Source organism: Xenopus tropicalis, chromosome 7, assembly GCF_000004195.4.
Source record: "Xenopus tropicalis strain Nigerian chromosome 7, UCB_Xtro_10.0, whole genome shotgun sequence".
Classification (NCBI taxonomy): domain Eukaryota; kingdom Metazoa; phylum Chordata; class Amphibia; order Anura; family Pipidae; genus Xenopus; species Xenopus tropicalis.
Genome location: NC_030683.2, coordinates 40,391,484 through 40,403,656, shown reverse-complemented (window position 1 = coordinate 40,403,656; position 12,173 = coordinate 40,391,484). Strand labels below are relative to the sequence as shown.

Genomic DNA, 12,173 nt, shown 5'->3' with positions numbered 1-12,173 from the left:
AGCTGGTAATTTACTGGCTGGGCCTGCCATATACCAGTCATGTGGCAACCCTAGTAAGAGGAGAGGCAGGTGGAGCAAAAAAAGAGTAACATTAGCACCAGGTAGCTTATTAAAGGCATTAGTAAGGGTGAAGACACACAGAGCTACTTGCAATGGCTACTGAATGCCAGAAAATCCCCTGTCATAGACAATATTGAAAATTGCCTCTGCTAAAACACAATTTGAGACAATTATGAGGACATTATTAGCACTGTCTATTTTTGTAGCTGCTACTAGTAGCTCTGTGGGTCTTCTCCCTAACACTTTCTTGGTTAATGTGGTAGCAGTAAATTAAGTAGGAAATGATTCATTACACTGATTTATCATTCTCTGTAACTTACAATAACTACTACAGCCATGCAGTACTGAAATTATTCGATATTATTTGGACTTACCTTTGGTTTCCCCCAACTCTGGCTGAAGAAATAAGAAGGTGGCATGACTTGGGGCATGTCCTTCCCCAAGTTACCTATCCCAGCCTAGAAATAACTGACACCAGACCTGTAAGATTCCGCTGGAATGGTTATTGGCCACAGCTTTATTGAAATACATACAACCAAGTTAATGTAACATGAACATTTCAATATAATAATAATAATAATAATAATAATAATAATAAAGCAACTTCCTGTTACATAAAAACATGTCCCTTGATAACCCCACAATTTATTGACTGGCAATGTCACACCAAGCAACACAGCACCGTACCAGCCACCAGCCGCCTTCATTTACCAGCATGGTGGGTACTCATGGCTTTGTGCCTGAGCTCTGTAACCACACCACCTCCCAGAGACCCCTTTGCTCTTAGAGATGCATTTACCATTGACTCCTGCTAACTCACACTTGTTCCATTTCCAGAGACCCGCCACCCAGCCGTGACATCACAGTTACCCCTTTAACCCAGACCACATTTGTGACAGCTAGTAATGTCCTTTATACCTTTAACAACATGCAAACTTATAGAGATGGCAGGTGGGACTCATTTCTTCTCTCACAAAATGGATGCCTTTCCTGTCAGCTTCACTTCCCCTCATTAGCTCCGCCCCCCACCTGCATCACACCCCCTCTACCTTAACCCCTTAGCAGCACAGGCAGTCCTGCCCTGTCATGAGCCCTGCAGCTGCAGTCCCTCATCTTTGGGCTTTCTTTACATGCTGTCAACAAAATGCCAAGGGCAATCACAGAAGCTAACTTGCCCAAACTTGCCCGCAACCCACAGGTGATGTGCCAAGTTTGGCCCAAACCCGCCCGACCCACGGGTTAACTACTACTACTACTGGCCAGCATATCACTATCTCTGCTGGAAATATAAATTAAGGTTTTTTTGTGTCACAGGGTGAGGTGAGACAACAAAATTCCTCTTGCAGGACAACTTTCCTGCACCCCAACAAAATGCATGCAACCCTAATGTGTTTAATGGGAAGTTTGACTCTACTTGGGGTAAATTCTCAGAACCAATAAACAGTTGTAAATTGTCACATCAGTGGATGTGAGTTCTTTATGCTCCCAGACGCACTTCAATCCAGTTTTATACGTAAGCAGCTAAAATGACCTCAGTTGCATATAAGACCCAAATTTGCAGAAGCCCTTAGCAGGTCCAGACTGGGATTCAAAATAGGCTCTGGCATTTCAAGTACCCTGAGGCCCAAACAGCCCCCCACCAGCGAAATAAATAGTGACTGTCTATGGATCTTACAGCAGCCAGGGGCGGGCCAAGCCGACGGGGCGCCCTAGGCAACCCGGTCGGCCACCCTCCCTGCACCCCCCCACCCCCTTGCGTGTGCTTAGGCATTCGGCCACTCCCCCTTTCCCCGAACGGCGCACCAAAGCAAACGCAAGGGGGGGGGGTGTGATCCGATCGGTCATTGCCTCCACCGCTAATTACAAGCGGTGGGGGCAATGACAAGTAGCAGGACTAGGGGTAGGCAGGAGAGGCTCCTGTCTGGTGCCCCCCAATCGTTGCACCCTAGGCAGCTGCCTCTTCTGCCTACCCCTAGTTCTGGCCCTGACAGCAGCCCCTCTGGCATTTGCCAAAATCCACAGATTGCCAGGTCAGGCCTTGCCCTTAGGATTGCCACTGCTCCATCTTAAAATGCATACAAAAGCCATATTGGAAAAGAGGCGCTTGCGAGGGGACATGAGGCCCCCCCTTTAGATTAGAGGAAAGGAACTTTGATTGGAAGCAGTGTAAGTGGTTTTTCATGGTGAGGGCAGTGAGGTTGGGGAATGCCCATCCTAGTGATGTGGCAGATTCTGTTAATGCCTTTAAGAGGGGCTTGGATGAGTCCTTGAACAAGCAGAATATCCAAGGCTATTGTGATACTAATATCTACAATTACTACTGATGTGGTATATATAGCTACTTCTGCATGGGTCTGTGCGAGTGCATAGGGGTCCATTAAGAATCAACTTAACTATGTAAGTATTATAATAATAATAATAATAATAATAATAATAAATACACAGCTGTGGCCTCAACACTAGATTATTATATTGTTGTTACCTTTTAAAGAAGTGTTTTCCAGATATCAAGTCCATGTAGTGGTGTAACTACAGGTATGTATCAGCATAGTTAAGGACCCACATCCTTCAGAGCACATAACCTTGTAATACTTGGAGGGGGGGGTCTCCAAAAACATTTGACTGAAGTGAATGCTAAATTGCCCCAGTGCAGTTGCCCATAGCAACCAATTTACATTAATATTCAAAAATCATTTCTTATTGGTTGCTATTGTGAACTGCAGTTCTACTGTATCGAGGTCCCAGCCTTTCACTCTAAAATGACAAAGGCACAGATTTTTATATAGCTTGTAAGCAGAAAAAGAAGAGTATTAATTCCCAGAGGTGTTAGAAACAAGTGCAATTTTAGGTGCACAATTGACATTTTCCCTAATAATTCCAGTGTGATTGTGGTCATACTCTGGGTTGCATTGACCACAGTTGCTTCCAATGCATCAAGAGGACTCAATTGCAAACTGGGTACAGTATCACTAGGTGCAAGCCTTATACACCTATTGGTGCAAGCGGTTATGGGAATCCTGAAGCTACCACCATGGCAGCAGTAGCCTAGGGTTCCCCAATGTCAATAGGTGCAGCTGCGCCATCCTGTATCTTTATCAGAAGAGCCAGGATGGCACATTGGCAACCATATGGAAGTGCAGTAGTGTGCACTTGGGGGTAAGTTTGTAAATGACCTCTTGTATCTTCATACTGTGTTAAATGTATGATAATACTAGCAAGATTTGTTCTTTTTATGATTTTATTTTTATTTGTTACATTATTCTCACTTATTCTTATACATTTATTCATATAATACATATTGTTTGTTCTTTGTATATAAGGATTTGAATTACATTCATGAAGCTCTAACCCAAGGAGACCCTAGCCGACCATAGCAAAAACCTCACATTCCTTTGATCGATTTTTCTTTTCCACAACACGAAAAGAGCAGGTTTTCTTATTAAAAACAGATATACAGTTTTCCTTATCATATGCAACTGGAGTACCATATCTACAAAGAGATTAAAAAGATATAATTATTACATTATGTGGTATAAAACAATCAGTGATATTGCAATGATAACAAAAGCAATAGGTCTGCCTATGAGCTGAATCTATGGAGTTAAACTTGTTCTAGTCCCTTTCCTACCTTTCCTGGGTTGTATTTCACCATCTTCTCTTCTGCCTGGTATAATGTTATTGCTCTAGAGCAGGGGTAGGGAACCTATGGCTCGAGAGCCAGATGTGGCTCTTTTGATGGCTGCATCTGGCTCGCTGCCAAATTTTTAATAAAAAAAATAATGGGGGGCATGGCCTGCGCTCGGTGGATAGAAGACGTGTTCTAAGCCTTAGCATCTTCTATCTGCCGAGTGCAGGCCACGCCCTCCTCCGCATCACATCCGCATCCGGTATCCTTACCAGGTTGCATTTGAACCAGGGCCCAGGGAACTGAGAGGGAGCAGAAACCTGTGACAGTTCACGCTTGAAATGAAAATAAAATGTGTCCAATATGTCTCTGTTGGGGCTACAAAGAGAAGCCAACTGTGCACTGTGCTAGGTAGCCCTCTAGTTATACCACTAACAAGCCATATTGAACAGCTAAGGATGACACCGACCCTACCTTGCCCCGCAGCATCTGCGGCCGAACGGGCCTCCACCTGCAGCCGCAAATCGAGGCCCGGCTTCAGCCTTGCTCCTGTCGGCCATTGTTTGGCTCTCACGGAATTACATTTTAAAATATGTGGTGTTTATGGCTCTCTCAGCCAACAGATTATAACTGTCCAGTACATCCCCTAACACAGGGATCCCCAACCTTTTTTACCCATGAGCCACAACGTAAAAAGAGTTGGAAAGCAACACAAGGATGAAAAATGTTCCTGGGGTTAAAAACAGGGGCTCTGATTGATGATTTGACAGCCAATGTAATGCTCTGTTTGGCAGTACACTTGGTTTTTATGCAACTAAAACTTGCCCAAAAGCCAGGAATTCAAAATTAAGCACCTGGTTTGAGGCCACTGGGAGCAACATCCAAGAGACTTGTGAGCAACATGTTTGCCCTGAGCCACTGGTTGGGAATCACTGCCCTAACAAATAACCCCCTTTTGCCCCCTGTTGTCTCCCATCCAGGTCTGGGGGAGTGAGTAGCTGAAATGTGTCTAACTGGTATTTAGTAATGTAAGCATCACAGTATTTGACAATTTTTTGATAATTGGCTACATATAATGCAATGTCCATTGGCAAAAACAGACCTCCCGATGTATATTAAGTCAGAATCCCACCTATCAAGAAGCTATTCAGATAAATCACCTCTGGATATGACATTGCATATCCATTTACCAAATTATTAAAGCTAAATCCACATTGGCTAATGGTTAATAGCATGTTATCGAGGAATAGGGAGGGATATAAGAATTTGTGGTCTAAAATATGTAAGAGCAGACATGAGTGTATGTTAGGATACATCTAAAGGGGTCCTGTCTGGGATAATTGTCTCTGCAAAAGGTTAGGGTTGACAATATCAAAGTAGCCTTGACTGTTGCATAAGACGCATTTGTAATCTACCCTTTATTCCTGGTAACGGCTTAGAGGGACTTGGAGCTAACGTATATGGAAATCAGCAAGGGACTGATGTGAGGACGAGTAGAAAAGGCCTATGGCCTACCTGGAGTAGGGCAGAGGGACGTTACAGGAAAAACAAACTGCTTGTCTGTGCCATATGCCTATGCCTATAAAAAGCTAAATCTCTACAATGAACAATGGGGTGCTATACAGGTATGGAATCCATTATCTAAAAACCTGTTATCCAGAAAACTCCAAAATACATACAACGGATACCCCCCTTATACAGGTCCCATACCTTTATAATCTATATCACTAGATTCAAAAAACACACATTTTTTTTCACAGGACTTTTCAACATAACAACATGAAAACTCCAACCTGTTGTACATATATAGGAATTCCCCCAGACATAGCAGAATCACAGTTTCAATGAGTCTGAAGAGCTCTAGCTGTCTTTATGTGTTTAAGGTGGAGTTATGAGTGCTTTTTTATGTTTTCCTCACAACCTTACCAGTTTTTATTATAACTGCAGAAACCCACTGTCACAAAATCCAATAACCCAATATATATTATACCCCTAAAATCTCCCCATCATTAATATTGTAAATTGTAGATTCCTCTGAAAATGCAACTTACCCTTGGCAACATTCCATTGAGCCGTCCATATCACAGGAACAGTCCATACAATCTTTTGTTCTAAATTTGCTCCCCAATTCATGCAGCTTGCCTTTATAAAGGCAACCTAAGAAGAAAATACAACAAATTAGCAGTTTTATGTTTGCCTTTTACTTATTGTAACTTTACCCTCCCCCAAAAATAAAATAAGCACCAGGTAGTTTATTAAAAGACTTAAAAGACATGAATAATATTTTCCTGCTCTATGTCAGGGTAATTGGAAGTCCCACTGGCATATCATGGAAACATTAGTAAAAATACCTATTACACTGGTTCAACATACAATGTAAGCCCCAGTAAATATTACAGCAGCCATGCAATACTGGACTTACCTTTGGCTTCTCCCAACTCGGGAGGATAAAAGTTGCAGTAAGCATGACATGCTGTTACCAAAAGGCCCACGGCAATCACACAAGCCAAAAGGAAGTTCTGAAAATATATTTGGAAAAAAAGCAAGTAAGAGCAGATTCACTTGATCTGTAACTACAAGGGAGAATCCCCAAAATTGCTGTTGAAATTAATTTTTCCCCCCACAGCGTTTCACTTATTACTAGTAATAATTAAGAATAGATAGTAACTAATAAGTCAGAAGGTAAAATAAAATCAGATAAAAGTAAAATGTAAACTACAAACTACAAAACTTTGAAAAGACATTAATGATCTATTTTGCCCATAAATTTGCATATAACTTGACTATCTTTATCTTTTACAGAACCTTAAGAAAAAGACCATCTCTCTTAGGCTCTATATTTATATCTAATAGTAAATTACAAACAAAGATTGTTTATATGAAACAAAAGATCTAAGGAGGTAGCAATTTCTGTAATCCAAGTTTTATAAAAAGATTTATAGTAGCGCCCATGACTAAATGTAAAATATTTTACATTCAACAGAAATTTTTGGAAAAGTTACTATTAGCAATGACGATTGTTCACACCCTCCACTGACGTTCAGGGCTAAATTGTCAGATATGGAAGTAGAAACCACAGAAATTCTACCTCCTTTTGCCGATTCAGACCTGAACGTAGATTTTGCTTGGGCGCCTTCAATACCGCCAATATCCGCAGCCTTTTGCGATATTGGTCGCCTCTTTGAGCCGCCGTACATGCACCAAATATTAAGGATTTGTACAAAAATATCAGTGCGGGTATGGCCGGCTTTCGTTTGAGTTTCAGGATTTTTTTTTTTTTTTAAATCTAAAATTTTTTTCAAATTTAGCCACATTGAGCGTATTTTTGGACAAAACCATACGTCATTAAATCACTTTTTACGCTGTTTATATTTAGGACAAAACAGTTGCTTTATGGAGCTTGAAATTTTAATTTATGGTAGCCAAGATAGAGAAGTCTGAATTGCTTTCCCCAATTTTCTAAGTGGATGTGTTTATTATTATTAAGTTGCATAGATTTTATAAGGTTTTTAGGAGTGATATCTATATTCAAACAAACCACTTCCCTGCTTCTTTGTGAAAATTTTGGGAAAATTTCAAAAAATACAATACAAATCACATTTTATTCAAAAATCATTATTAAAAACATATAAATCCCTCAAAATGCTGCAGCAGCGGCGTTTTGAGGGATTTGTATGCTTTTAATAATGATTTTTGAATAAAATGTGATTTGTATTTTTTGAAATTTTGGGATACTCTTGGACTTTGCTGTTTAACTTACCCTTTAAATCTGGGGGCTGTGGCCCACTTTGGTTCATTTTGACTGGCCATTTAGGTTCCCTCTTTTTGATGTAATATAAATTGTATCTGCATTAGTGCCTGCGTAAGGGGGTACAAGACTAAAACAACAAACTTGCCTGAATGACAAATATTTTTTTTTTTACGTCAAACACTCTATCCTCAGTTTAAAGGCTCTTACACGAGTGTATAACCCTGCGTTTTCCTGCAGTGGATTTCTCCTGCATTCCACTGCAGGCGAGCGCAGGTCAAAACACAGCCCATTCCTCTTTATCAGCGTTGATTTGCACCAGATGTATCTTTGTAGTCTGTATCTCATGGTCACTGAATTGCCCCTTATAACTGAGTGAAATGGGTTGAAATATAACAGTTATATATACAAAATAACACTCACCATTATGCTTCCAGTTGTTACAGATACAGCACAGCGAGCCCTGCTCTCCCCCTATTTATAGCAGACCAGACCGGAATTGTGCAACCCAGTTTTTCTAGAAAAGGAAGATTTCACTGGAAATCTAAGGTTTTGTAACAGAACAAGTTAAAGACAACATTCCTGTTAAAAAAAAAAAGTCAATCAAATTTTTTGCATGTTTGAACATAACCCTGGGGGGGTGGGGGTGGATTCACAAAAGTGAAATATGCTGAAACTGGTGTATGAAATGTTGACTAATGTCAGACGAGGCGTCTGGCGTATATATATATATATGAATGAGATACGCTCGGGTGCAGGGATATGTAGCCGAAATATCTCAGCTTGCTGAAAATATACGCCAGACGCTTCGTCTGACATTAGCCTAAAAGTCCTAGGGTTTTTCCTCCAAATTTTAGGGAGAAATGAAGCCCTTTTATGGCTTATCCTCCCTTTAAAAGATGTTTTTTATGCTACCTAAAATTCCACAGCACTGGTAGAAGCAGAAAACAAACGATCCCAAAATTAATAAATGGTGAAAACATTTATACAAAAAAATAATAAGAATTATTAAATATTCAATAAATCAGGTGATGACTGCACTAATTAAAAAACAATGTCAAATAAAAATCAAGCCCCAGTTTTAACTCATGATCTGCCCAAGCGAATGTTGTAGCTACATATTATCAATTAAGTGCTCACACCAGTTCTAATGAATGACTGATTATTTGGCTAATAAAGTAAACCTCAACCGTTTAATACTGACCACAAACTGAATACACATATTATATTATGAATTAATTTAGATGCATGCTGCAGACAAAACACATTTCTAACTAGGCATGCAGGATGTGGATTCAATATGTGTCAGTATTAAATGGGTGAGGACACAGCAATATTTGATTTTGATATTGACACAAAGTGCATTGGTTAAATTGTTGTTTAAATACCCAACAACTCATTGGTGAATATGACTTTGGCCAGTAGTTTACCACTTAGCCAAATAATTATTCATTGGAATTACTGTGAGCACTTTAATTGATAAACAGTAGTGAACACGTTTATATCTAGCTGTGGGTCCATTTGAAATGTGAATTTTGTTAGGTCCTTAAATCTCATGCATAACAATCTCACCTATGGTGGAATTCTCAAAAGTGGCATTAAGACAAATCTGAAATTAAACTGGAGCAAAGATAAACAACAAACTCAATGTTGTTTGAATGTCTAAAGGTGGCCATACACGGGCCGACTATAGCTGCCGATATCGGTCCCTTGGACCGATTCGGCAGCTAATCGGCCCGTGTATGGGGAGAGCAGATCGGCCTGGCCGACCGATATCTGGCCTGAAATTGGCCAGATCTCGATCGGCCAGGTTAGAAAATCTGGTCGGATCGGGGACCGCATCGGCTCGTTGATGCGGTCCCCGATCCGACTGCCCCATTGCCGCCCACATAATCCGATCGTCTGGCCCCAGGGCCAAACGATCGGATTATTATTTTTTTTACCTAAATGGTCCCCGATATCGCCCACCCGTAGGTGGGGATATCGGGGGAAGATCCGCTCGCTTGGCGACATCGCCAAGCGAGCGGATCTGCTCGTGTATGGCCACCTTAACACAAAGCTAAAGTAAAGCAAATTTTGCCAGTTTAACCCCGTATTTTCAAATGTTACAATATCTCCAGCAAAATGGCTTTTAAAACCCCCAAAAACTTAAACCAAGTTTACATTGGTGTAAATTGTAGTCGAGATTTGTCCAGAGAAATGAGGCGCCTCAGATTAATTAAAGTGGCAGTCAGGAATGATAATTTAATGGATGCTATTTTTCCTGCAGTTTAACCTCTAAGGCTAATGTCAGACAAGGCGTCTGGCGTATATTCTCAGCAAGCTGAAAATCGCTTGCCAAAAATATCACCATCCCCCTCCTACCAGTGCCTGCACCTGAATGAATGAGATACGCTCAGGTGCGGGCACATAAAAACTTGAGACTTTGCAAAGTCTCGCGTTTTTAATGTATTTCGGCTACATGTGCCTACACCTGAGCGTATCTCATTCATTCGGGTGCAGGCACTGGTAGGAGGGGGATGGCGATATTTTCAAGCAAGCGATTTTCGGCTTGCCAAAAATATAAGCCAGGTGCCTCATCTGACATTAGCCTTATCTTTCCAGTTTGATCTGCGAAATTTTGTCATTCTTAAGGATCAGTGTTATACATATTCTAGGCAAGCCGAAAAACGCTTGCTGAAAATAGTGCCATAAGCTCCTACCTGTGCCTGCACCCAAATGACTGGAATACGCTCAGTGCAGACATATGTAGCCAATATTCACCGAAAATATAAAGTCTCACATTTTTTGGCGGATATCAGCTACATGTGACTGCACTGAGCGTATTCCATTCATTCGGGGTGGAGACACAAGGTAGGCTAAATTTCTATATCTAATAGTAAATTATAAACAAAGATTGTTTAGATGAAACAAAAGATCTAAGGAGGTAGCAATTTCTGTAATCCAAGTTTTATAAAAAGATTTATAGTAGCGCCCATGACTAAATGTAAAATATTTTACATTCAACAGAAATTTTTGGAAAAGTTACTATTAGCAATAACGATCGTTCACACCCTCCACTGACGTTCAGGGCTGAATTGTCAGATATGGAGGTAGAAACAATAGAAATTTTACCTCCTTCTGCCGATTCAGACCTGAACATAGATTTTGCTTGGGCGCCTTCAATGCCCAATGAAAATCTTTTAACCTGGCCGATCGACGTGTCGACCGATATCCGCAGCTTTTTGCGATATTGGTCGCCTCTTTGAGCCGCCGTACATGCACCAAATATTAAGGTTTTGTACAAAAATATCAGTGCAGGTATGGCCGGCTTTCGTTTGAGTTTCAGGATTTTTTATTTTTTTTTAATCTAAAATTTTTTTTAAATTCAGCCACATTGAGCGTATTTTTGGGCAAAACCATACGTCATTAAATCACTTTTTACACTGTTTATATTTAGGACAAAACAGTTGCTTTATGGAGCTTGAAATTCTTTCATAAGGGTTATGGCAGCCAAGATAGTCTGAATTGCTTTCCCCAATTTTCTAAGTGGATGTGTTTATTATTATTAAGTTGCATAGATTTTATAAGGTTTTTAGGAGTGATATCTATATTCAAACAGACCACTTACCTGCTTCTTTTTGAAAAGTTTGGGAAAATTTTGAAAAATACAATACAAATCACATTTTATTCAAAAATCAAAAAAATTAAAAACATATAAATCCCTCAAAATTTGAGAAACTGACAGTAAAATGTTGTATTTATATCATAGGGCATATGTGAGATAAGATGCTGCAAAGTGCCAGTTTTGTCAATCTTGTGGAAGTCTAAAGCTGCCTATACATGGGCCAGCCAATCTTGTGGAAGTCTAAAGCTGCCTATACATGGGCCAGTAGAAGTTGCAGTATGCAGACTGTCCAAAAGTCAGTCATCTATCAGGCAGGTTTGAAAATCTCTTCAGACAAGGACTACATAGGTATGTGGAAGCAGTCCTTGCCTGACCGGTCACTCTTGCCCCTCAGAATGCTACTGTACGATCAATTGAAATAACTTCTGAAAGTAGCATTAAACTGCATTTTTGCTGTATTTGAATTATTTAGCTTTTTGTTTAAAAACTATACAATCTGGGGTTTCACTAGCTATCTGGTTGCTATGATTCAGTGTACCCTTGAAACCAGGCAGTGGTGTGAATAAAAGATGTAAAAATAAACAAAAGCAAGATAAGTAATAAAACTTAACAATAACAAAAAAAATTGTATCCTCATGCAGGGGCGATTCTGGACATATCGCCGCCTGAGGCGGCTCCTGGATGCCGCCCCCCCCCCGCGCTCCCCAGCGCTTACCTTCTGAGCGCAGGTGCGGGTCCGGGGGCAGTGAGATCGCTAGTGCAGAGAGCGCAATTGCCGGAAATTCGGCTCTTAAAGTTACCAGGAGCGGCTTTTTGCCGCCCCTGGTAACTGGGGCGCTTCTGCCGCCTGAGGCGAGTTTCTCAATTCGCCTAATGGCAGAAGCGCCCCTGTCCTCATGGAGTAATAGGTTTTTGGCTGTCAGGGTCAGTGACAGCCAAATAAAAACTGGAAAAAGGCAGAAAAAAAAGGCAAATAAAAAAAAAGATTAAAAAAAAAAAAAGGAGGCCAATTGAAAATATGCTAGGAATAGGTCATTCTATAACTGATAAGCATTATTAGAAGGATACCCATATGTGTTAGATAAAGGCTACAAAGCCATATTGTTATATTCTGAGTGATCATAAGACAAAAA

The 12,173-nt window shown here is 40.5% G+C and overlaps 1 protein-coding gene across 1 annotated transcript; it reads right to left on the bottom strand.

Annotated features, from left to right (window-relative positions):
- Positions 1-3,280: 3,280 nt before the first annotated feature.
- On the bottom strand, positions 3,281-7,964 carry msmb.3 (microseminoprotein beta, gene 3). Its single transcript, XM_002935960.5, has 4 exons — positions 7,857-7,964; positions 6,108-6,204; positions 5,737-5,842; positions 3,281-3,550 (listed from the first exon to the last, which is right to left on the bottom strand). Exons 1-4 carry the CDS (start codon positions 7,857-7,859, stop codon positions 3,421-3,423), a joined length of 336 nt encoding a protein of 111 aa, XP_002936006.1. The 5' UTR covers positions 7,860-7,964; the 3' UTR covers positions 3,281-3,420.
- Between the last annotated feature and the right edge of the window lie 4,209 nt (positions 7,965-12,173).